A 24,641-nucleotide genomic window follows, 5' to 3' on the forward strand; every position below is an offset into this window, starting at 1 on the left:
AGCTTAGGTAGTATTCTTCGTGCTTATATCTGCTTTGATAAGTCAGATATGACTAAGATAGGCTAACAAGGGCCAGATTGGCCCTAGATGGTGCAAAGTGGCCCAAGGAGGGTGAGCTCCTGACACTAAGAAGATATAGTCTATATTAAGAAGACCTTAAATGCTAAATATCTAACTAATTAGTAGAAGGAGTTTATAGTAAAGGTTTAGTTAAAAGAGAGTAAGAAGTAAATAAGTAGTTATAGTATTTTTGTTTTATAGTAAAGTACTAAGTATTTAATAAAATAGAGATAAGACTAGTATTATAGATATATCGCTCGTATTAATACGTAATAGTATTAATTAGTAGAGTAGAGGATAGATAGGCGTAGTTATTACTTAATAGTTGTAATTAATCTTAGAATTCTTTTCTCTTAGAAACTCCACTTAGAAAGGCCGGGGCCAAAAAAGAAATGGACTCGCGGGGAATCGAACCCCGGACCACTCCCAGGCGTCGTCTTGCGCTTTTGAAGGCGGAAGAACTAATGCTAAGGGAGTATTATACCACTAAACCACAAGCCCGATCTGTTGCTTTCTGTTGAAGCCGACTTGATTTGTTCATATATATCTAACTAGTTTTTTTTTACTTTTTTTCTGTTTCTTTGATGAACGACGTGGAAAGAGAATGTCAATACAACCGTAACCTTCCGATTACTTTCGCTATTATCATATTAGATCAATATCAGAAAATAGAAAGGCTTTTCGTAGATAGGACTGGGTTGGGAATTCTTGCCAAACTAATCATCACTTTACAAGGAGTAGTCTAATGAGATATCATCATCGTTTTCGTTTTAAGAAAAAAAAACTCATCTCCACCCGTCATCAAGGTTCTATCCATCCCCTTCGCTGCCATCCTCGCTGTCTTGTTCATTTTCAGCATGGTCTTCTTCGAGGGTGTCTTCACAATCTCAAAATCTCTAGGCAAACGATTACAATTGTGGCAAATTTGTCAATAGGTAGTTGAAGTAGTATTGATTTCCTCTCGTTAACAATAACATGTGCGATAGGGGAGAATTTAGATACTGTCCTTGCGTGAATACTAGAAAGATCAGGAGTCCGCGGGTCATAAGGGTGACCGAAAAGAGCGAGTTTGATAACTATATATAGATGAAGGAAACTAGATACATAAAATCGAGTGGCCAAATGAATGTATGCCGTCTTCTGTTCCAAATGTCCAGTCCCTGCCTGTATCTTCTGTGACGAAGTGACAGGCCCATCGACCAAAACATCCATCCTGGTTTATACCGACAACATAGACTTAGTCTACCTAAGCAAGACCGGCAGCCTGAATAGCGAAAGTGGCTGCAGCCTCAGCACTGCTACCGTAGCTAATGTGGCTACCGGTGGCACCACCATCTCCACCACCGCCGCAGATCTGATCAGCAGTGCCACAGAACTGCTTAACCTTATCTGTGGGAAGTTTGCCAACTGCTGTGCGCTTCAGTGGGTCTCCGAACAGAACCGCGCCACTAACATCCTCGGCTGAAAGGCCCTTATTGAACGCATTGTGAACTACCATAGCACCCTGTGAGTAGCCAGAGACAATGACCTTGGTGTTGGGGCACAGAGACTTGGCCTGCTTGACCAGCGCTGCCATCTTCTCACCACCATCGCCACCAAGGTTGACATTACCAGCGGCAGATGCGGGATAGTCGACACCCTGGACAGTAACGCGGTCGTCACCGAGCTTGCTACGGATAGCCTTGAACATGGGTGGCCCAGAGACAGTGCCTACGTTGCCCATCTCGCCCGTTCCGCGAGCAAAGACGATTGTCATGTCTGTGCAACAGTTCTTGTCCACGACGCCGTTTTCGGACCCTCCGAGAAGGCCGGAAGAAGCCTGTTGCGGTTTGCAGTTTCCTCCAGAGCCACCAGAGCCACCAGTACTGTTTCCTCCAGGTATGGCTGGAGTCGCTGGTGTTGCTGGCGTTGATGGTGTCTCGGTATCGGGAGAAGCAGGTGGTGCAACTTCGTCGCTGCCAGCACTAGAGCCTCCACCAAGGCCTCCGGTCAATCCGCTGAGCCAGTTCATCCACGAGGAACCGCCAGTGCCAATGCTAGTGTCGCTACCAGCAGCTTTGCGTGAGGATCCGATCCCTCCAAGACCTGGCAGACTTGAACCTCCGCTAAGGCCAGGGAAGCTTGAACCTCCACCTAGACTGGGCAAGCTAGTAGGTAGAGTGAGGCCTCCTCCAAGGCCAGAACCTCCTCCTAGACTAGGGAAGCCAGTAGGTCGAGCAAAACCTCCTCCGAGACCTCCTCCAAGACCAGGAAAGCCAGAACCCCCTCCAAGGCTTGGGAGTTTGGTAGGAAGGGTCAAACCACCACCCCCAAGACCAGGTAGACCAGAGCCTCCTCCAAGGCCAGGGAGACCAGAACCCCCACCAAGGCTAGGCAGGCTTGATCCTCCGCCTAGGCCTGGAAAGAGACCACCAAGTCCAGAGCCTGCGCCGGGCTCCGTGGTAGAAGGCAACTCCTGAGGATACGGATACGCAGCCGCAACACTCGCAAGCGCCAAAATGTGACCAGCGTGATACTTCATATTGAATCGAGTTTACACCAAAGACGATCTGAAATCTCGATATGGTCAAAAAAAGAATTCTCTGTTTGTTAAGAGAGAAAAAATGGATGCGCTATATCCCGATGAACGAACGGCAGGAAAGGCTTGAAGATAAAGCAAAAAAGATGGGTACGAGGTGTGCACTGCACGAGAGAAACAAGGCGGAGAAGTGAATGTAGGATCGAAAGTCGATGCCTTCTCTAGCACTGGGGGGCTACACCACTACCCTTCTTATACCCACGACGTGGCGAGAGATACAGTATGTACATATACATATGTGCCGAGGACCAACTGTCCCAGTGACTGATCATCTGCTGGTACGATTTTTTTGAAACATTCGTTTTCTTTGCGGACAAAAGAAAAAGGTGATGAAAGGGAGGTGCGGAGTACTACGCACCACGCCAACATTTGCTGCAGGGCTTTACTACCTGATGTTTAGCGTGGGACGTGGTAGTTGTTGTCCCCGCGGATCGACACATCTTTGCTAGGCTTTGTGTATACGACCAGGTTTGCCGTTGATCTTCATGTTTCACATATCATGGCATGGGGCTTGATAGGCACACTGAAAGGCATTGGGCCTGTCGACTAGTGTTGCCGTTACGTTAGCGGCGGGCGCATCATCAATCATTATGGGATAGTTTGTTTCGCGGGCCGCGGGCTAGCGACTATCATCTCACCATGGACATTGCGAGGTCTGCTTTGTCGTCCGAGGAAATGTGATTTATTACTTGCAGTATGCATACAATAGAGGGTCTTGTCGGAGAATTGAATCATCGTAATACACCTTCAAACTTCGCTACAAAAAGGAAATATCGTCCATTTAAGGCACGACCAGATGTTGTGCGCTGTGTAAAAACCTAAGATTCGTCGGTTCCTCGATCCACAGCGGCAAACCTGTTTTCCTCTTTCATATTCGCTTTCTGAAGAATCCTGTTTGAGAAAGTACATGGGAAGCATGAAACGGCATAATGCACCAAGCAATTAAATACCTGATATGACCACTGTGCAAATTAGCTAGGGTTCTGGAGACCCTGTGGCGTAGGGCTACTAGTGCTTCCCATGTCGGCCATGCGACATGCCTCGGCATTCCTCATGTACATCGTTTCATGATGCTCCTAGTGCAACATCATCTCTCAACCATTCAGTGCTGGTAGCCTTCTCTCAATGGAAATAACACGCCGCGATACCTGTACACCGGACGATGAGGTCAGAGTTCATGTCGTCCTTGCACCACTTCGAACAAAACGTACCATCACGACGTTCGAGCTCGCATTGCCGCCGCAACTTCTTTGGTCGCGTTGTAACCGTACAGCCAAGGTTGCACCTCGGGGCATGTCCAGCGACTCGGGAATGCGCCTTCTGGACCTTTGCCTAGTTGCCTAAGCATTGTGGCGTCACGAATTGCTTGTTCTGGTCCATCACGTAGATGAAAGTCTTTTCGCTGCTTGAATGTTTCCCGCGCAATACTCTCACTCCTTGCTTTTCGCAATTGCTGGAAGAGCTGTAAACTCTCCGGTAGTTGTGATTTTGATTTGTAGTGTTCTGGGGCGAGAAGCAAGCCCAAGACTGCACCGTCTTCGATGGACGAGTTGGCACCCTGGGCAAGATACGGGAGCATCGGGTGACATGAGTCGCCAATTAGTACGAGGTTATTTTGTGGGTTGACCCACGAGTCCATCTCGGCACGGTGCATCAGTTTCCACTTGTCCACTTTGTCGACACATTCAAGCAGCTGAGTTAACCTAAAACGTACGTGTCAGTGGCTTATGCAATGGATGAGGCAAGTGGGGTAGCCTACACGGGATCCCATCCCTCAAACAGCCTCCTCATTTCATCCAAATTGCCCTGCGTCCTCGCCACCCCTTCGTCCAGGTCGTCGGGGACGAGCAGAACGACGTTGTACATGTTCCCTCCGCGGATGCTGTAGGCTACTGCGTGCGCATCAGGTCCCGCCCAAAATCGGCATGCGGGTGTCTGCACCATCTCCTTCAATTTAGGGTCGCCAATTTGATCAACGCTGAGCACTATACGGAACGCAAGATCTCCAGTTGGCAGGGGAGGGTCATTGCGTCCGAGCATGGTAGACCGACAAGAGGACCAGAGCCCATCAGCTCCGACAATGAGATCGGCTTCATAAATTTGACCTTGGTATGATTTTACACGTGCTCTGTCGCCAGGAGCGCTGCCAAAGTCCATGCCATTCACCTTTGCATCCAAAACAACGTGCACACCTAGCTCTTTTACTCTTCTTACCAGAGCTTGCTGTAAATCCACACGGTGACAGTCCGAGAACGGTGCACCATATTTCCGACGAATGTTTGTGCCGAAATTATCTTCGTGTGCAAGAGTCTCGCCTCGATAGTTGTACACTGTAAGCGTAGTGGGCTCAGACACTTGATCCCTAATGGTGTCATATACGGACCATTGCTGAAGCAGACGTGTCGCGTTTGGTGTCAACTGGAGACCGGCGCCGACCTAACAAGATGTTCAGTCACCCTATTTGGTGCTCGAGGATGTTGCGCCCACCTCAGCAAGCTCCTTCGCGGCCTCTAAAACTATGACAGAATGACCTGAAAGTGCGCATTGTATCGCCGCTGCGAGACCCGACAGCCCTGCACCCACGATGATTATGTCTAATCGGACCGACATTTTCGATAGAGCAAAGACACGAAAGCTTGCAATCATCTTTGGAAAGGAAGCAGGAGGGGGAAGACTTGGCAGAGCCTGTCACTGGTCCGTCCCCGCCACTCGCATGTCCCTTGCGTTCCCACTCAGCCACAGTAGTTGATTGGACCAATCCTTTCTAGAAGCAATTCCAGCCTGTGCAGCGATGACGGCCTTTGTGCCTCTTGAAGTAATTGACACAAGTAACGTCCTTACACTGGGGCCTGACATGGCTTGCTTGTGGGTGCGGGTAAGTTTGCGTATCCATGGTGTGCAGCCAACAGTGGGTGGGAACGATCTTGACAGTAGGATCTGCCAGGTCCCTCGCCTTGCAGATTACGATATCTCTCTCGTAACGAAGTACAATACAGTACGAGGAGATGGAAGCAGCACCAGTACTTTTCAAGGAATGTAGTTTCATGGTTAGCTTCTTTCCATGACCACCGTCTATAGAAGAAACATGTGGCTGTAATCCCATATCTGTGTGAATCGATGGGATCAAGGTTGGAAGAGGTCTTGTTTGATCATTTTCTCCAGTCTGGTAGTGAACAAATTGCCGAAGATGGGAAAGTGGACCGAAAAATGCCATTTCAGGCGGATCGCCAAAACGGGACAAAGGGTACAAAGCGTTGGCAGGGCCTAAACCTCGAAGCCTATGGAATAACAACCTCAGCTCTGGTGCAGGTATTCGGCCATTGGCGGTGAGGGCCATTGTATCGATACGGCTATGAGGTGTCCATTCTAGATTGAGGACCACAGTGTCTGGGTTGGCGTTGTCAATATACGTGGTGCTGAGACGGGCCCGAGGCCAGGTTGGTGGCTCTGAGGCTGTACAGCGTATGTCATGGTTGGCATCGTGACACTCGATGCTGAAGCTATCAAGACAGGCTTGCCAGTCTCCTCCTCGATAGTGCTGCTGCCGCCGCCAGTCATCAATATGGGCCTTGATAGCGGCCCAAGTGATTTGAATATGGTTGCACAACTCAACCGATCCCTGTTGTCCTAGACATCGTCGTTTTCGCCAATAGCCTGAATATTGCCTGTTTTCGAAGGAAAATTCCCAAGCGGAGTGAAGACTGTCGCAGGCATAGCAGTGGAGCTTGCGACAAAGCCGGATATACTCTGCAAAATCTTCGAAACAGGCACTGCTCGGCCAGAATTTGCAGCAATCAGAGTATCGAGGGTCACAGGTTTCATTCCATTGCCTGCAGTCATTGCACCGGCCATCCCTCTGTATTAGCCGCCGAAACTGGCCCTTTGGAACCTCCGAGAGCAGGCTAGGATGATACAGACCGAAAAATGGGTCTTGCCGCAGCAGTTGATTGCCAATGATGTAAAGAAATTTTCTTGAAGCTATCCGGAGACAAGACAACGTAACGACATCGTCGTGTAAAAAGTCGAGAATACAGAGGAGGAGTTCATCTGGAAACCGGCTAGTAAGGGGACAGAAACGACTGTTGTACACCTGAGCGGCTATAAGCGGGTCCATGTTACATTGTGACTTGTGTAAGGCGGCGAGGAGTGCTTGCACTTGTTCATTGTTCTGTTTCTCCACGTTCTCGATGAACTCACGTTCTTCGTGGTGCAGGGCGGCAATGGACGCTTTGACCTTTTGATCATCCTGTTTCGCTGGGTTCTTGATGAGATTGCGTTCCTCGCGCCACCTTTTCATCGTTTGTAGAAAAGAACGCATTTTGAATTCTTACTTGTGTTGCGCTTGGACGGATATTCGGAGGGGTGCGAGGCTAGCGAGTGAAGAGCAAGCGGGTGTAGAGCAAGCGGGTGTAGAGCAAGCGGGTGTAGAGCAAGCGGGTGTAGAGCAAGCGGGTGTAGAGCAAGCGGGCATGGAGTCAGCGGGCAAGTCCCTTTATCTGAGCTTTATCTTTGAAACTGATGAAACCTTTCTCTGCAGAAGTTACGCGAAAGCTCGACGCAAAATATACAAGTCCCAACGTAGCTCGGACTGAGACACTCCACCGGTTCCAATCGGATTTAGGGGCGGCCAATCAAAGAACAATGAGGTGTACGGGAAGTATAAGTTAAAGTGTTGCTTGTTTGGTTGTTTCTGAGTCTGCACCAACGTTTTCGTGGACTTAGCGATATCTCTTGGTCCAGGTTGTATGGGGACTATCGACCACGGTTGTATGGGGACTATCGACCATGGTTGCTGACGGTCTGCCGGTATGTTGGTCGACTAGTTTCATACGAAGCATCCGCACTTGTAGGTAGACTGGTTCTAGATTGAAAATCCAAGCGATTTGTTCGATTACTTGGAGATAATCCAGATTGACGCCGTCTTGACTGTGCGGGTTGATATAAAGCTGCCCCACATCTGAAGAAAGATCTGGTTCCAGTTCGGAGAACGAAGCGATTTTCAAGATAGGAAGGTGATCTGGCTACCACTTCTTGATTGTCTTGATGGATGTGAAGCTATCGCGCCTTCGGAGATGGATTGATTCAGCTGAAAAGCTGAGCGATGACTTAACGATATGACTAGCGCCGTGTCGAGTGTTCTCGTATTTGGAAAAGATTCCAGTCTAGTAGTATAACTGCCTCCTGACATCGGATTTACACTGGCTTCCTTTGGCAAGGGAAGAACCAAGTGAAGGTCTGATCTTTGCTATCCGCTTGATGATGTTGTAGCGGACCCACCAGTTAATGTACAAATGTGCAATCCAGGGTACGCCCATTAGTTGGAGCGTCTGACCCGTCAGACCGATGCCCGGCCCAGCCAAGGTTTTACCCTCGACCAGGTGTTGATGTCAGGATTAATGGCGAAATGGTTGTTCCTTACGTTTTCCTTCATGAGGTTTATTGTACGTAGCTTTGCCTTCACTCGACGGGTTTTAACGCGTTGTTCCTTCGTGGCTTTACGCTTGCGTTTCCTCTTCCAGGCCGTGCCTGAGCTCGGCAATCATCCGGGCGCTCTCACCCGCGGTGCGCTTGCACTCGGCAGCGGTCCTCCAGGCGTCAGCCATCATCCGCTCGAGGGCGGTCATCCTGTCCTTGGCAGCAGCGAGCTGCTCGCGGGGCCTCTCAGCGGTGTCCTCGGCGGCGGCGGCATCGGCTTTGGCGGCGGAGAGGGCCTCATCCTCCTTCTTGAGCTGCCGAAGCAGGTTCTGGTCCACCAACAGAACTGCTCTCAAAAACCCTCCCTGCCGATCAGGATCGGTCAGGGCGTCACGAATTGTCTTGTCCCAAAAGACAACAAAGCGAGCGGACAGCCGCATCCAGAATGGACCCACAAGGGCCATAGGAGCAAGGTGGCCAGTACCCAGGTCTGGCGAGCCAGTCGGGTGTTGGATTCGATCTTGCTCATCACATTGTTGCTGTGTTATGGGTGCTTTCCTCACTGATCTGTCTGTTGTGGAAGGAACTCTCTTCACGGATTACGAATACCCCAAGCTCACTGAACACTGAACAGCAACGTTAGCATTGGCAGCGAGACGACGACTAACGGGATTGAAAAGGTATACGTACAGGATTTTATTTGCTGATGTGTGTAGTAGATACAGTCATCTTGTGCAAATGCAAAGGCAATCAAGGTATATGTTGAAGTGGTGATTGATTGATTGATTAGCCAGATAATGCAGCATGAAACCGCAGTCTTCAAATGCCATGTTTGCTATGTGCGCTCAAAGATGCAATTCAATGTGTCGCTATATTCATACACTTCCCCTCCATACTGGCTGCTATCCTTTTTGCTTCGTCCTCTTACTACATCAAAACTACTTTCTAGTACTGACTAGCCGCCGCCTGGCATGCCTTGAGTTGGTCAAGGTACCATCCACAGATAGTCAAGCTGCCCTGGTTCTCGTCCATGCACTTGCGGAAGCTCTGGACGTCGTTTGCGCAGGGACCCGACTGTGCCATTTGAGCGGATGCCTGGTGCTGTGCGGCGAAGTCGGTGTTTTGGGGCGCGGCGTCGGCAGGGGCGGAAGAACCACCGCTGAAGAGACCGCCAATTGCGTGGCCGATTGAAGATCCTACTGCGACACCGCTGCAAGCATGTCAGTTCAGTGTTCAAATTACAAAGTGGGGTGCCTGGCATTCGTGGCGCAAATCGATCCAGGTTAAATATGGTTGCCTGGGACTACTTACGCAGCAGTGCTAGCCATCTGTCCAAACAGACCAGGTCCCTGAGGTGTAGGAGCCTGCGCCTGCTGAACGGGCGCATGAGTGGGAGCATGCTGGGCGGGAGCCGCAGCAGTCGAGTGAGGGCGCGATGACGCAGGCGCAGGCGCAGTGGTAGCCTGCCTGGCTGCTGGGACTTGAGGGCGGCGGGGAGGAGCGGTTCCGGAACGTTGGCGAGGCATTTTGTTGTTCTTGTGATGTGGTTGTTATGCGTTCGGGTGTTGTGTTTGCGATACGTGGTAGAATTGATGTTGCGATGGCAAATTGGAGATGTCAACCACCGAGGTTCGAGAAACATCGTCGGTGTTAGCGCATTTTAGACAGCTTGGCATGCATGTTTGTCATGGACATGTTGATTGGCTCCTAGTCTTCATGCCCCTGTAATTACGCCATTCACGTGGCTGCTATGTTTTACTTCACCTATAGTGCTCGGGCTAAGTATTAGAGTAGTCTAGTCTAGTCTCACGGCCGAATGCCGGTGCTCATGCATTGCATTCGATAGTATGAATATTGGAGCTTGTTACCAGAACCGATAGCTGGATTGCAGATACTGCTCTATGTCCGGGCCAAGTTCACGTTTAGCACACGTCCTCAATCTCGACGTCGCCCCCAGACCTCGGTCCCAGATCAGAGCGTAATGTGCGATTAAATAGCTCTTTGAGCATCTCAAAGCAAATCCCCGACAATGCAGCATCGTATCGCCCCTTGCTAAGCTCATCTCTGATGAAAGCATCTGTCGAACGGGTTAGTACGCCCGGAAAACTTCTAGCAGACACGACCAGGTATACTCACGTTGGGCCCAGGCTGGTTCATAGAAGGAAAAGGTAACACCTGCCTCATGCAGTGACTTTCTAATCAGGTCTCGGCCTTCTGGTGGTACGTGCGTGTCCATCTTGCCGAATATCATGACAAGCTCGCCTTTGATGTCTTTACAGCGAGCAAGCGAGTCGTCCTTTTTGCCCTTTCCTAGCGTACCGCTGTGGATATCGGTTGCAAAGTAGCAAATTGCTGCAGAGACACGTGGATCGAGAGCGCAACGGTATGCCAAGTGGCCTCCTAGACACATGCCTGCGAAGACAATGAGCTGCGTACTTGTCCCTGATGAGAAATCAATACTTGCCAGTAGCGCCGATTCTTCCATTGCATGTTGGCATTGCGAGTAATGCGTCTACCGAAAGAGAGGCATCCTCGTCATAAGCTTGGACCGTCTTTGTGACTTTCCATTCATTGCCCTGGTCAGTACCAGGGACGTCGTAGGCAAGTGGTTCAGGTCCAGTAAACTCATGGTAGGAAGATGGCGCTGCGACAATGTAGCCTTGGGAAGCGATTTGTCGTGCAAAGCGAGCAACGGGCCCAGTCACTGTAAGAATATCAGCAAAAATCCAAGCGTAATTCTTTTCTCAACCAATCAAAAACAACGTGCACAATGAAGAATCGAAATTACCTTGATAAATTTCGGAGAAGACTACGACACCGGGAAACTTTGCTTTGGGGTAGTTTGCAATGGTGGGGTGGAAGATGAAGATCCCTGGAACGTCAGTTGAGCTGCCGCCACCAATGTACACAAGGACCACAAACTCATGTCACCACCTGCCTGGGTGGGCACATCTTTGTGTGTTTCCGTAATGAGCATTGTGATGTTAATTCAGCGTGGCTGTATGTAGCGTCTGCTGTCTATTCAACGCGTAGGCGTGAGAGTTTGAGAATGCCGTTGAAAGTGGGGTGGTGGGGTACGTAAGTTTAGCACGGTTCATGCCGCTGGGCTGAACGGGAGAACGTGGCTGTGGTAATCAACGAGTCCGGCAGCAAAAAAAGCATCTCTAAGTCAGGCATTAGGCAACGCTTATTTCCCTATGTGATGCCACTTTTTTAAATTCGACGAAATCCAGCATTTCCGCGGGGAAAGCCGATTGATTACAACATGACTAGTAGAGTTGTTTCCCGCGGAGTGCGGTGGGATGGAGGCAACCGTTCAGGGCTCTTGGTCGACCGAAATACCCAGATGAAAACAGCCCCTATTAAACCAAAGCTATCATTTGCAATCACCCATCTTCACCACAACGTAGTCAAGTTATTTTTCTATATGTAAAAACATTAGACTTCACGTACAGAGTAATATGCTGGAAGATGATATTACTTGACGGTATCAGTATAGTCACACCTCGAGCTTTGTTGGTGGCTGTAGTTTTCACCCAAATATTCAGTCGACCGAGAGCCTTACCCCACAAACGAGTCTACACTACTCAAGCCGAGTCATTCTTATCGTCTTGTATGGACATCATTTTAGTCTCAAACAATGGATAAGGGGACGCGCATGGTCTACAAGCTGAAGCGAACGGGGAAGCGAGCCAGCGCGGAAGCCAATTTGATGGAAAACGGGTCCGGGGACAGCGGGGAGGCGGGGAGCGGGCTAGAGCGCGATCTGCGCTACTGACGCCACTGTACGTACGCCATATGTGCCAACGTATTATGTCCTGCCAATGACAACAGAGTAGCTGAAGGACTCTGTACCAACCAACGCGTGTTTCTAGTGATAGTAAAAGTTACTTTTTTTAAAGTTTGCGATCAGGGTGCGAGTCTTCGAGAGCTGTCGACAATAGCTGTGATTCGCTTAATTCTCCTTATCCTGGGAAACTCCTGTGCCCCCAACAAGGCTGATTGGCTGGGCAACATACGATTACAGACATGGTGTAGCAGTTCGGAGCCTTTCACGGTGAGACTTCCGATTAATTAATGGCGTGTCCTGGAGTATCTTGTTCAACAGCGGGAGCGAACACCCTTATCGATCAAAGCTACGGGACGCTCCAGCTACTGTGTATGTGATGATGCTTGTCTATACAGGTTTTGAGAGTCATTGTTGCCCAGCATCTCCATCTTTATGGTGCAAATGTGGTGGCAGGTGGCTGTACTAAAAGCCGCATGCCAAGTTTATCTGACATGGGCGCCCTGGATAACGAATAGACCTGACAAGGAGTTTGGATTGTATTGCGTCGTAGCTTGCTCCATGCCAGACAGCGAAGCCGCAACAAAGTGCACTACTACACGGAGAAGGACCAGGTGGAGGATGGAGATAAAAGAACTTCGGGTTTTACATCTATATATTCATCTTGATATAGGGAACAAGACATGGATAACGATGATGCAACGTGAACTCTCGGCTTTGCAAGGGCTTTTTTAGAAATCACGCACAGGCCACGATGCCCCGTACTAAAGATGAACGTGCTGGGTATGACAGGTTTAGTGGCAACCTTCATCTATTGCGAAGCTGTAAAGACGCCGCTAGTTTTTTTGCTCGGACGAGAGCCGGTCAGCTTACTTGTCGGACATGTGTCCCAAACAGCGCACCTGGCTAGCCATGTGCGCATTAGACGAGTGGCTGTATCTCTGGTTGCTAATAAATGGAACCGAAATGTCGTTTGCATGGCGAGTCACGGGCGCGACATACAAGGTCTCGAAGAGCCCTTGTCAGAAGGGTACCTGCCAATTTGATCTCGGAATTCTGAGTGTCCGTATGCACCTTAAGACTGCGAGAACCCCTGTGTCTTGTTGAGCCATCCGACCTAAAGTCAGTTCTGTCTGCGCAACATAAGTGCATGTTCAATCTGGATTGAACATCATGGCCAACGCCCAAGATGCGGTTAGTAGAGAGACTCGAGTATGTGGAAGAAAGGAAAAACCTACCGCTGCTGCAAACACACAGGTCACTAATTCCGTGCAGGCTCCTGTTACTATCGGCCTTGTCGCCCTCTTTACAGTCCTTTCAAGCGTCTGCGTAGTCCTCCGATTCTACACAAGGTGACCAAGATGAAGCAAAGAAACCGGGCGAGTAGCAGTCTAACAGGCATGGTAGGAGGATGATACTACACTTTGTCGGGCCCGACGATTACATGATCTTGGTTGCGCACATTCTAAGCCTTGCGCAGTCCGGTATCAATTTCGCAATGATGATAGCTGGTGGCGGAGGACAACACATTGAGCATGTGCGGGACAAATTGCCAACCTTCAACCGGGTAAGAAGAAGCCGCGTTGTAGACGATTTAGTCGGTATGCCTGATACTAACCCGGCGCAGTTGATGCTGGCTGCGACGGCAGTCTATAACGCAGCGCAGATTGCGACCAAAATCTCGCTTCTCATCCAGTACTGCACCATTTTTCCCGGCCGAGCAATGCGACTCATATCGCAGTGGGGCATTGGTCTGCTTATCTTATGGGGGATAGCTCAGCAGTAAGTTGCAGCCGTGGGGAGACTGAGCCAAAGTCAATACTAACAAAGTAACCTTCAAAGGACATTGACACCATGCATCTGCGCGTATGAGTCGATTACCACTCTGACGCCAGAAACTTGCATCCACGACGACTTGTAAGCGAATGGTGCACCAGCATGTGTACAAATGACGGAGATTTTGAGCTCTGTTGCTGACCGTCGGTAGACCGCTTGCGCTCAATGCCATTATCAACATGGTGACGGATTTCCTGATTCTTATCATCCCTGTCAAGCCTGTGCTTGGGTTGCAAATCAACTGGATGCGCAAGACGTACCTCCTAGTTGTTATGGGTATGGGCTTGGGGTTAGTGTCATACGTTCATGTGTAGCTGTGGAGAGGTGCTAACCAAGCGTAGTGTATGCATCATCTCCGCCGTACGGCTCGACATGCTGGTTGGACGTAAGAACGACTGGACCGACGTAACATGGAAAATAGCGTCCATCACATACTTGTCGACAATGGAAACAAGCCTGGGAATAATGTGTGCCTGCATCCCGGCGCTTCGGCCCCTGATGAAGAGAGTGATACCAAACATGCTGGGATCAAGCGCAAAGGACACGACGGATGGTGCGATGCAATACGGAAGCAGAGGCACAAGGCTGGCCGAAGCAAGCGGTATCAAAACAAAAGCTAGCCTTGTAAATGGCATTTACGTACAAAAAGACGTCCAATTTCATAGCACGACGGAGCTCAGGGATGTTTCGGCTAAAGGACCGTACCCGGCCTCTGACCGATCATCCGACGATGAGATAAGCTTGGAACGGGCCTTCCCGCCGACAATGGCGAAACCATAGTACGACTCGCGTGGGTCGTTTTGCGTTTACAAGTCATGAGTAGATTCTCCTCGTTGCTGTGAGGACATATGGTAATTAGTTCAGCATGTCTCAGTTGCATCAATTCCCATGGTGGTGAGACTGTGACCCAACGCTTGAAACAAACAAGCGACGCCGTTTTTGGAGGAAGCGCGGATAGACGCCAGTACCAGTGCGGCCGCCGTCGCCGCCGCTACCGCCGACGATTCGGCTTTGTATCTTCAATGTCATGCAACGCTACCTTTGTTATGCACACCACACGGTGCGGTTACAACGAAGTGGCGAGGCACTGCCGCGGTTGGGCAATTCCTCATAGCAGCAGGTGCAAGATGGGGTACATGTACAAATACTTGCATAGGTACATGGCTTATATTGTACGCAGTAAGTACATAGTAGGTGATGGCACGTCATTGCTCCAGGTTAGGGACCAAGGGCAGGAGAATTAAATTTGGACTACAAGGGGGCGGAGGGCCGGATAAGTGCACTGGGAGAGGCTTGTTCCGAGAATATGACAGCTCGGTAGTGGGGCACATAAAGGGCCGATGGGGCAGTTTTGGCGTTAGAGATGCGCGATGATGTCAGACATCACAGAGTTTGTCGGGTGTGGTGGTGTTGAAGGGCATCAACGCGCGAACTACTTTGCATATGACGCGACGGTTGCGGCGGCACTTTTGGCAACGGCTGTGTGTGTGAGTGGGTGGGTGTTGGTCTGAGCCGAGGCGGTGCGGGTCGTCCGCCAGGCGTGGATTGAGGCTGGGTAGGGTCTCACCGCTAATGGCGCCATTTCGGCGGTGGTTTTCAAGCTGGTTGGGATAGCGATGATGAAAGAAAGGCGGAGGGTAAGCAGATCATGGCTGATGCATCTGTGCTTTGGTCCCTTTGGCCCGGGAATTTGGCAACCCCTATTCCCGTGGGTTGTAGTGTAGATGTAAGTATACATGGATATGTAGAAATACTGTTGCCAAGTACGTATTTCTCATCAACATGGATTGTGGTGCTGTTCAAGCCATGGCGTTCCAAAGCGAACATGTGCACACATGGTTTGCATACTCGGTCGTGCATGGCGGTGAGGGGCAGAGAAAGCCGAGGCAAGCCATGGGTTGCCAGAACAGGGAATGGGTGAAGCCGTTAGGGGTTGCAATAGGCCAGTGGTGTGCAGCAAGGCGGCGCAGCCATTGGCGGTGGGCAGAGCAGTAGGTCAGTAGCTAGAGAGAGTGCGGTCACGGTGGACAGGGCGGGTGGTGTGGCAGCGGCAGGTGTACAGTAGTAGGAGTGGTAATGTCGAGACGGAGAGGGCATGGTGTTGAGGGGTCTGCAGGGTCGACCAGCTGTCACGTAAAGGGCAGGTGGGGGTGGGCGCCGGCGTTGGTCATGGATCCAATCCAAACAACATGTCAGCCTCACAAAACGTGGCTTGAGCCGCTGCACGGGGACAGAGGGAGAGCGAAGAGGGGAGAGGGGAGAGGGGAGAGATGGGGCGGTAGGCAGAGGTACCCGATGGCGGCCTCGAGCCATGCGTCTCCTCTACGCAAGTACTTGAGCATATCCATGGCTTCGTCGTCAGTCGCAGAAGCGGCACTGCTATGTCATGTCGCAGCATCTGCTGTCTGCTATCAAATCGGCTCGCAGACACCCTGGTCGGGAAGTCGGGTCAGTGCGCCGCCTCCCTGCACGAGGGCGTGTCGTGGGTGGCTCCGCTCAGCGGAGACGCAGATGCAGATGGAGTCGAGTGGACCATGTCGCGCTACTACTGATGCTTCCCTGTCCTTCCTCGAGTCCATGTCTGATATACCCCAAAAGCCGCGTGCTGCTCACTTCGCCCGTCAACGTCGCAACCAGCGCTGATACAGCTGTCTTGTTGGGCCATGCCGTCCAACACAATTAAACTTTGGCCACGAACGGAAGCTGCGGGCCAGGGTCCAGCGAATCTGCACACATGGACGCGTCTACTGACTGCCCGACGACCCTGTGCCGCCTATATCAAAACCACCAGGGTCATATCCGCCACTGTAACTAGTAGTACGTACGTACATACATACATACGATGTGTGTGAGGATGCATGTCCGTCCGTCTGTCTGGAGAGACATACATACATATACCACACACACACATACATACATACATACATACATATACATATACACCACCGTGGGCGTTGCTCATGTGATGCGCCGTGTGACGCCCAGCCAACGGGCGTGCCGCTCACGACAACAAAAAATGTGTTCTGGTCGTGCAGCGATATGGCGTCAGGGCTCGTCGCATGGTGGCCCGAGTGACCAGCAACCTCATGCGCCAGATGCTCGGCAAGGCCGCACCGCCGCAAGAGCCGGCTGTCGTTCTGGTCGCAACGCCCGCCAGGGTCATCGGCTGCGGAGAGCGAGTGAGATAGAGAGCGAGAGAGCGCGTGTTGTTGTTGTTTTGGTGGCGGTGGTCGAGGGCGAGGGTAAGCAAGCAGAGGCGGTCGTCGTCTGTCAGATTCAACACAGGGATGCCACAGAGGCACATTCACTAGCGCTATCTTGCTGGGATCCAATCACAGCCTGCAGGGGTTCCATTGCCATGCCAGCCCAGTCAGTGTGTCGAGCAGCTTTTGATGCCCTTTCCAGCTGCTTTTGGGCTGCCTGCGCTGCCTGCCTGTCTGCCCATCATCCACCGCCCGTACCGTGGGTGCTCTCGTCCGCCCTCCCCGCGCCCTTCATCATCAAGCCCTCACCCTGTTCCTGCTCCTGCTCCTGCTCCCCTCCACATCCCATCCCCATCCTATCCTATCCTCGACTCTGCCACTCCTATCCCACGACCAAACCCCATCGCCAGACTAAGTCCTGCTAGCCCCTCCACCTCTCCCGCCGCCGCGACAGGACGGCATTCCACATTGGGACCCCATCTAATTTCCTCCTCACCTGCCTGTCCACCCATCCTCCTCTCCCGACTCTGTTGTTCGACACTTGAAAAATTCCCCTGCGCGAATCAGCGCTGCCCTTCATTTTTTTGTTTGGCCTCTCAGCTGCCCTTTTGGCCAGTGCGCCCGTCTCGGGTCGTCCTTTTTTTCCTGGCCACTATCTCGCTGTCCCGGACGCCCGCTGCACTTGCTACTGCACCTCTCTTTGGCCCACGTCTGGAACACGCCGCTTGGCTTGCTGCCTCTGTGCTACCATCTGCCGCCAGTGCGCTGCACCCCCTGTGCCGCTGCATAATATCTGTCTGTCCGCCGCCGTTTGCTTCGTTACCTAGGTCCACCCGTCGAGGGCATCCGACCGAGTCCTACTGTACTCTACGTGCGTACCTCGACTCCAATCCCCCACCGCCAAGACATGGTTGGCTCTCTCGCCTCCAGTCACTGCCCATTCCCTCCACCCCCCCTCTATCCAAACATCGCCCATTGCTAACTTGGTCCCAGACCCTAGGTCGCCCCGTCCGACAGCGGAGGCGCCTCGCCAATTTCCCTCCCCCCGCGGCACAAAAGTTTCAAGTGGGCAACCCTCGCCGAAGCTCACGGCCTCCCGCCCTCCCCCGTTCCGCGCCTTCCCCCCAAAAGAACCGTCGTGCAATACACACACAGCCGGCGGGCCCTATATGCAGTCGCGGTCTGCTAGTCTATCAACATGGACACCGAAGATGGCCAGCTCTTCATAAGGGTGCGACACACTTGCAATGCCCGGCTCTAAACAAGACACACATTGACACGGCTCCAGAACTTGGCGTACTTTGTGCGAACACACGAAAAGGCTCTTGCCAACGCTCTCCAGCTGCAGCGCCAAAACCCCAGAAATGGCCAAGCCATTGCTTCTCCCTCGTCGCCCAGTGGCCCCGCTAGCCCTCCCTCGTCTGCGTCATCATCGTCGAGCGTCTGGGCAGCAGCATTGTCGCTGCCCTCCCTAACCTTTACCTCGCAGTCGATCAAGCCAGCAAAGCTCACACTAACACCCCACCATCTCTTTTACATCCTCTCCCGCTTCGAGGATCTGGGCATCCCTGTCGGCCCTATGAACGTGCGTTTAGAAAACATTCACACCGATGCCTCGCCCACCAACTATGTCTCCTTCCTTGGTAGCGCCCAGCGCAACAAGACAAAGTCTTCCGATCGCGACTCCATACATTCAGTGTCTAGCGTTCGCAGCGTGATGTCAGGCATGTCCTCACTTTGGTCGACCTTCCGTATCGGATCCACCAGTGAAGCAAAAGCAGAAAAGCAAAAGGCCCAGCTCCAGGAAGACTTGAGATATCTATATTCTGCCTTTACCAAGATCCCATGCTTGAGGCTTTCTCCTGACCACAAAGCCCGTCTGATTGCGGGATATGAAGAGTTTCCATTCGACACTGCGGTCCCCCTATTCGCTTTTAAGAATGTCACAGCACTTGAGATTCATGACGTAGACTTTCGACAGTTCTATGGCTGGGACCGCCTGGCCGAGAACCTTCGTAGTCTGACTGTTAAGCGGGCAGGTGTTGAGGATCCTGCTGACCTGCTCATCAATATCGTTTTGGATGATATTGACAAGCGTCGCAGACGTTCGGCCAAAACAAGCGCGCCTTGGTCTACTGCAAGCCCACCCCCCAAGCATGCTCAGCTCGCTCGATCAGAGTCGCCGCCAACATCGCCCACTGCCGCCGGCAAGCAGAGCACGAGCCCGAGGGGGGCGGCAGTAACCCGCGAGAACTCTACCAGGTCTGGTCAGCGCCAGCGGAGTACATCTCCATCGCGCCCACCTAGCTCCCGCCATGGCTCTTCGCATGTCTACGGCAGGAGCACAGCGAGCGCCCCAAACATTCGCCGATCGTCTGGAAGCTCCAGCTCGAGCGTGCGCTCCACTACTCCACGGGGAAGCTCATCTAACTTACTTTCTATGGGCTGGTTCCCTGCCACCAAGTGGCGGTTCTTGAGACATCTGAGCTTGGCTGACAATGCTTTGACTACCATTCCGGCTGCCAGTCTCGTTCCCTTGACAAACACACTACAGTCGCTGGACCTCTCGGCTAATCTCTTCACTGAAATACCGGAAAGTCTTGCTAGCCTTACTTGTCTCCGTGCATTGAATCTCTCCAACTGTATGATTGATGGTTTGCACTCACTGGGACGCAACCCTCTCCCAGCCATTACAACTCTCAATCTCCGATCCAACCGCCTCACATCATTGGCTGGTATCGAGCGCCTTCTATCTCTAGAGCGTGTGGACTTTAGAGACAATCGATTGACTGACCCTACCGAAGTGGCGCGCCTCACTGGTGTACCCGACATAACGGATATCTACGTTAGCCGTAATCCTTTCTGCAAGACGCACGTCAACTACAGGGTTACCATATTTAATCTATTCCGCAAGACCCCGGGCTACACCGAAGACATTGTTATTGACACCACAGGGCCGAGTACGGCTGAGAAGAAGCAGCTAGTTGACCGGGCACCCGAGTTGAAGGGAGTCCCCGTTGTGAAGCCCCCACCTGAGGATGACTTGCAGCCTATGCCATATGTACCTCCCAAAGTGGTGAAAGCCGTGGACACACCGTCTGAATCGCCTGGATTGCTTAAACGCGCCGGGTCACTACAGCGCACCAAGAGTGGAACAAGGAGTGGGCAAGAGTCCCAAAAGAAGAAGAAGGGCCCCAAGAGACGAATTGTCGAACTTTCGCAGAATGAGTCGATGCAGCAATCTTCCCAGTCGAGTCTAACAAGTCTTGCTTATGAGGATACTGCCATTGGACAGGCTCCTAAACTTACTAAGCCGGTCAGTGTGGCTACAGAAGCACCTCGACTGGAGGAACCGTCCAAGGGCAAGGGTGTTGGAGATGCAGGCAAGAAGACTACGCCAGACGGGCGAGCGGTTGCCGATGAAACGCACACGAGCCATCAGCAACTACCTCCAATTGACACGACGACGGCGTCGAAGAAGCGAGCGGAGCCACAATCTGCAGACGACTTTGAGGTTGGTGAAGAGGAGCTGTACAAGAAGAAGATTGAGGCTCTTCGGCAAGATTTTGGCAACACGTGGCTGAGTGCGCTGGGGGACGAAGGGTGGGACTCGACATCTGTAACAAGCTTCCCATCTGACCGAGGTTATAACTCTCCGACGATGCAACCTACACTGCCTCGTACCCCAAGCCAGAGTATTGTGTCTGGGCGTACGCTTGGCTAAACGGCTGGACGATTGGCAGGAGACATGGGCGGGCGAGGGGCGAAGCGCCTTGCAGCAATTTCCGATTGCCAACGCCCGTGTGATTTCGACACCTTTGCGATACCCAAAAGATTTTTCCAAATTTGGTTCGTGGGAATGGCTTCCTGCTCGGGGTGAACAGGAGGCTATTCTTTGTTCTTCTTTTTTCCTTCCTTTCTAATAAGTTTGTGCAAGGCGTTGGATGGGTGACGGGCGATGATGAGATTGCATGGCGCCATGTGCTACGCTCGTTGTACCGGTCAAAGTCTTGGTCTGATGCGAGTTTCTGGCTGGCAGCATGTTGCGGATGTGCTGTTTGTGGGTCGGATTCTGTAAAAATATTGGTGCGTCTGGGATGTGCTCGTGGACTGGGCAGTTGGATCTGCCATGAATACGCGGGCTGTCATTGTTTCTTTGTTTTTATTTCAATTTTGCTTTCTTTTTTGCTTTGACGCTTGTTTGCTTCTTCTACATAATTGGGTTTCTACTAGGAAGCGATGTCAGGCATGGGCGCATGCAGCAGTGCGAGTTGGGGCGTTGTTTGATCTATTGCATAATGAGCGCACATGTTCGGGTAGATGTCTGCATGAATAGAAGACGAATTCTGGCCTACACGAGACTGGATGGATATATATGGATGAATGGATGAATAGACGATATCACGTGATTGTCAAGTGAGGTTTGCAGATGTACTTGGTATGTAATGTATGTATGTAAGTATATACTCTGGATGGTCGTGGAGCGAAGACCGGCTCCATGGGCTGGCTGGCTGGCTAGGGCTGGCTGGTAGCTCCCGAGCTACGTACATGAACAGTGTGTGAACGGGCGGTCCGGGACGAAGTGCATACAGGTACAGCGGATGTCATGAGCAGGCAAGTATTAGCAAAGAGAGCTTCGCCGGCTGAAGCGGAATGTGGATGGGGGGGTGGTTTGAGGCAGGCTGCTAGGCCAAAAAGCGCAGCACGGTCAAGGCACCGGCGCAGTCTAGAGTGAGACTGTGCTGACTGTTTAATAACATGGCATGAACGGGCTGTCGTATTCCGGACGGATTGCAGTGGCAGCGGTACCCAACGGGCAAAAAGGGTCGAGGACAAAAGTCGAGGACAAGTCGAGGAGATTGTGGTGGCGCGGTGGCAGGCGTCGAGGAGGGCAGGCTAGACATGTGTGGTGTGTTAGCGGCAGTTGCAGCCGGTCAGGTGCGATGTGGACGACGCTGGCCACGCCCGGTACCTGGACTGGACTGGGACGGGCAGCTGAGGCCTGTGTCCATGTCAGCGTCTGACCGTGCAGAGGCTGGCACTGGTGTTGGGTGTGCAGGTAATGGGTGTGTGTGGGTGCTGGGCGAGGGAGAGGGCCCTTTGTTATCATGGCTCGCTGTGCTGCTCTCCCACAGCCCCGACGCGCGTCTCTGTTGGGCTAGCACACCTTTTGCGCCAAGCCAGGCCTAGGTCTGAAACCGTGCCTGCTCTGCAAAACTACTCGGGCGTTGTGATCCTCTCTACCACCGCAACCCAACCCGGCCTACCTACCATCAACCCACTGCCTGCTTCCTGTCTTGCTCCCCAAGCCCCAACGCTGCAGACAACCCGTACTCGCTCATCGCCCGCACAGCCTACTTTTGTCGTCCATCGCCCGTCTGTCTGCCAACCCCCCCGCTCCTCCAGGCGGTGAAGTCACTCCCAGCATCCCACTCGACAGGCTCCCGCCCATAACAACGCCTCAGCGCCTCAGCGCCCCCGCTCCCCTCGCGCTCAACTGCCCACCGCGCAGCCCACACAGGTATCCCCATATCAACACGCACAATTGACCAGCGCAATTTGCAGCCGCCCCACCCGTCGCGTGATCCCAGCTCTGCCAACAGGCACTTCTTGAGGGGCTTTGAGCCATTCTCCACACGGCGACAGCCTGCACCCGTCTGCCACTCTAACCACCCCATTCGTTAACATCAGAGGTACGTGACACTCTCTCCTCCCACTCCCTCCCCTTTGCTGCAGCCCCACGCGATGCATCGCCCGCCTCCCAGCCAGTGTCATCGCCGTCGTCGTGGTAGTCGCTGTCCACGACACGCTTCTGCCGCCGTCCGTGGGCCTCGCAGCACCACACACACACACAGACCTGCCAAATACAGACGGTTAGAGCGCCGCTAACACGCCCAGTGCAGCAAAGGAAGAAAGAGAGAGAAAAAAAAGGCCCTCCGTACAAAGCCTTCGCCAGTGCCACGCGCAAATCTTCCTCACCCACCCACGCGAGGTTCTTCCTTGCCCCTTCAGCCACCGAACCCAGCGCCAGTAGCAAGTCACAGCTATGGCCGAAACTGAGGTGGACTTGGACTCTATCATAGACCGCCTGCTCGAGGTCCGCGGCAGCAGACCCGGCAAGCAGGTCCAGCTGCTCGAAACCGAGATCCGCTACCTGTGCACCAAGGCTCGCGAAATCTTCATCTCACAGCCCATCCTGCTCGAGCTCGAGGCACCGATAAAGGTCAGTCACAGCGCGTAGTGCTGCGAAGCCCAGTGTCTGGCTTCAGAGCACCTACTGACTTTGCATGCACCAGATTTGTGGAGATATCCACGGCCAGTACTACGATCTGCTACGGCTCTTTGAGTATGGCGGCTTCCCTCCAGAGGCGAACTACCTCTTCCTCGGCGACTACGTCGACCGTGGCAAGCAGTCGCTCGAGACGATATGCCTCCTCCTCGCGTACAAGATCAAGTACCCTGAGAACTTTTTCGTTCTGCGTGGCAACCACGAGTGCGCTTCCATCAACCGCATCTACGGATTCTACGACGAGTGCAAACGGAGATACAATATCAAGCTATGGAAGACTTTTACCGACTGCTTCAACTGTCTGCCTATTGCCGCCATTATCGACGAGAAGATCTTCACTATGCACGGTGGCCTGAGCCCAGATCTAAACTCAATGGAGCAGATTAGGCGTGTCATGCGACCTACCGATGTGAGTTTGATCCACGCACATGTCGAGCCAATTGTTAGGACACACACACTGACGAGCATCTGTAGATTCCCGATTGCGGTCTTTTGTGCGATCTGCTGTGGTCCGACCCAGACAAGGACATTACGGGATGGAGTGAGAACGATCGTGGTGTGAGCTTTACGTTTGGACCCGACGTTGTGTCTCGTTTCCTGCAAAAGCACGACATGGACCTGATTTGCCGTGCGCATCAAGTCGTAGAAGACGGTTATGAGTTCTTCTCCAAGCGCCAGCTCGTGACACTGTTTAGTGCACCCAACTACTGCGGCGAATTCGATAATGCAGGCGCAATGATGAGCGTCGACGAGAGTCTGTTGTGCTCGTTCCAGGTAAGCCTAGGATGATGGTTTTGTGTGGCGTCTATCTATGCAAATTGCTGACAAATGATTGCAGATTCTCAAGCCTGCAGAGAAGAAACAAAAGTACGTCCCCAATCTCGGTAGACCTGCATCTGGCAGCAAAAAGCGCTAGAGGCAGTGGCTACTCTACTCATTGTGAATCAATACCAACTTTTTTGTGCAGCAGGTTTGGGCGCCGTTAGATGATGGCAGTGGTCAGCCCCTCCGAGTCCGATGCCTCACGACGCGAAACATATACTCGATCTCGATTTCGTTACCCACTCTTTGGCTTTCCGACGGCCTTTGACGATTTGTACACAGTCCTGTCCTTCATTCTTTGTGATTCGAGTACCGTTGCGCGCGATGCAAAGGGAGACTGCGGTCGACGCTCCGTGGCGGACGATGCGACCTTTGACGACTCTGCCTTTTTGGACTTGCCGGCGACAAGAAGAGGCGGAGGTTGTAGCAGGGCAAAAGAAAAGGCGCGCGATGGTAGGCTAGCAGAGATGCGGACAAGAAACATGATATCAGGAGAAAAAAAGCACAAGGGGCATGACTAACGGCCTGGATACGTTTTATGGTTGTTGCATGTTCTACAAAAAGGGTCTCTGTGGCGAGGATAGTCTGGATTGTCTAAGGCGGGCTGGATGGTGGGAAGCTATCAGTGGCCTTTTGATTGGGCTTGTTCAG

General features: G+C 52.2%; 12 protein-coding genes across 12 annotated transcripts; 6 read left to right on the plus strand and 6 right to left on the minus strand.

Moving 5' to 3' along the window:
* Positions 1-1,312: 1,312 nt before the first annotated feature.
* On the minus strand, positions 1,313-1,870 carry COCVIDRAFT_62850 (carbohydrate esterase family 5 protein; the record flags this gene model as incomplete). Its single annotated transcript, XM_014697158.1, has 1 exon — positions 1,313-1,870. A coding segment is annotated over one exon (558 nt), but the record flags the coding sequence as incomplete, so codon positions are not given.
* Positions 1,871-3,851: 1,981 nt separating this feature from the next.
* On the minus strand, positions 3,852-5,248 carry COCVIDRAFT_109775 (hypothetical protein; the record flags this gene model as incomplete). The annotated part of the gene is made up of 3 exons (XM_014697159.1): positions 3,852-4,341; positions 4,398-5,074; positions 5,126-5,248. 3 exons carry the CDS (start codon positions 5,246-5,248, stop codon positions 3,852-3,854), a joined length of 1,290 nt encoding a protein of 429 aa, XP_014552645.1.
* A 154-nt stretch (positions 5,249-5,402) lies between these two features.
* COCVIDRAFT_109766 (hypothetical protein) lies at positions 5,403-6,956 on the minus strand (the record flags this gene model as incomplete). The annotated part of the gene is made up of 1 exon (XM_014697160.1): positions 5,403-6,956. The coding sequence occupies one exon, from the start codon at positions 6,954-6,956 to the stop codon at positions 5,403-5,405; it is 1,554 nt and encodes a 517-aa protein (XP_014552646.1).
* Positions 6,957-8,133: 1,177 nt separating this feature from the next.
* COCVIDRAFT_29981 (hypothetical protein) lies at positions 8,134-8,517 on the minus strand (the record flags this gene model as incomplete). The annotated part of the gene is made up of 1 exon (XM_014697161.1): positions 8,134-8,517. The coding sequence occupies one exon, from the start codon at positions 8,515-8,517 to the stop codon at positions 8,134-8,136; it is 384 nt and encodes a 127-aa protein (XP_014552647.1).
* Positions 8,518-8,998: 481 nt separating this feature from the next.
* On the minus strand, positions 8,999-9,579 carry COCVIDRAFT_109676 (hypothetical protein; the record flags this gene model as incomplete). Its single annotated transcript, XM_014697162.1, has 2 exons — positions 8,999-9,263; positions 9,365-9,579. 2 exons carry the CDS (start codon positions 9,577-9,579, stop codon positions 8,999-9,001), a joined length of 480 nt encoding a protein of 159 aa, XP_014552648.1.
* Positions 9,580-9,975: 396 nt separating this feature from the next.
* On the minus strand, positions 9,976-11,030 carry COCVIDRAFT_41196 (hypothetical protein; the record flags this gene model as incomplete). Its single annotated transcript, XM_014697163.1, has 5 exons — positions 9,976-10,130; positions 10,190-10,465; positions 10,518-10,757; positions 10,842-10,925; positions 10,976-11,030. The coding sequence occupies 5 exons, from the start codon at positions 11,028-11,030 to the stop codon at positions 9,976-9,978; spliced, it is 810 nt and encodes a 269-aa protein (XP_014552649.1).
* Positions 11,031-13,013: 1,983 nt separating this feature from the next.
* On the plus strand, positions 13,014-14,456 carry COCVIDRAFT_109748 (hypothetical protein; the record flags this gene model as incomplete). The annotated part of the gene is made up of 7 exons (XM_014697164.1): positions 13,014-13,052; positions 13,116-13,192; positions 13,248-13,407; positions 13,468-13,622; positions 13,683-13,757; positions 13,828-13,965; positions 14,018-14,456. 7 exons carry the CDS (start codon positions 13,014-13,016, stop codon positions 14,454-14,456), a joined length of 1,083 nt encoding a protein of 360 aa, XP_014552650.1.
* Positions 14,457-15,458: 1,002 nt separating this feature from the next.
* COCVIDRAFT_19300 (hypothetical protein) lies at positions 15,459-16,319 on the plus strand (the record flags this gene model as incomplete). Its single annotated transcript, XM_014697149.1, has 2 exons — positions 15,459-15,667; positions 15,821-16,319. The coding sequence occupies 2 exons, from the start codon at positions 15,459-15,461 to the stop codon at positions 16,317-16,319; spliced, it is 708 nt and encodes a 235-aa protein (XP_014552635.1).
* A 749-nt stretch (positions 16,320-17,068) lies between these two features.
* Positions 17,069-17,706, plus strand: COCVIDRAFT_41198 (hypothetical protein; the record flags this gene model as incomplete). Its single annotated transcript, XM_014697165.1, has 2 exons — positions 17,069-17,411; positions 17,447-17,706. 2 exons carry the CDS (start codon positions 17,069-17,071, stop codon positions 17,704-17,706), a joined length of 603 nt encoding a protein of 200 aa, XP_014552651.1.
* A 371-nt stretch (positions 17,707-18,077) lies between these two features.
* On the plus strand, positions 18,078-20,603 carry COCVIDRAFT_109743 (hypothetical protein; the record flags this gene model as incomplete). The annotated part of the gene is made up of 2 exons (XM_014697166.1): positions 18,078-18,110; positions 18,168-20,603. The coding sequence occupies 2 exons, from the start codon at positions 18,078-18,080 to the stop codon at positions 20,601-20,603; spliced, it is 2,469 nt and encodes an 822-aa protein (XP_014552652.1).
* A 251-nt stretch (positions 20,604-20,854) lies between these two features.
* On the plus strand, positions 20,855-21,073 carry COCVIDRAFT_109687 (hypothetical protein; the record flags this gene model as incomplete). The annotated part of the gene is made up of 1 exon (XM_014697167.1): positions 20,855-21,073. A coding segment is annotated over one exon (219 nt), but the record flags the coding sequence as incomplete, so codon positions are not given.
* Positions 21,074-22,925: 1,852 nt separating this feature from the next.
* On the plus strand, positions 22,926-24,084 carry COCVIDRAFT_109707 (hypothetical protein; the record flags this gene model as incomplete). Its single annotated transcript, XM_014697168.1, has 4 exons — positions 22,926-23,102; positions 23,176-23,577; positions 23,643-23,942; positions 24,007-24,084. 4 exons carry the CDS (start codon positions 22,926-22,928, stop codon positions 24,082-24,084), a joined length of 957 nt encoding a protein of 318 aa, XP_014552654.1.
* Between the last annotated feature and the right edge of the window lie 557 nt (positions 24,085-24,641).

This window comes from Bipolaris victoriae, assembly GCF_000527765.1.
Source record: "Bipolaris victoriae FI3 unplaced genomic scaffold scaffold_104, whole genome shotgun sequence".
NCBI classification, from domain to species: domain Eukaryota; kingdom Fungi; phylum Ascomycota; class Dothideomycetes; order Pleosporales; family Pleosporaceae; genus Bipolaris; species Bipolaris victoriae.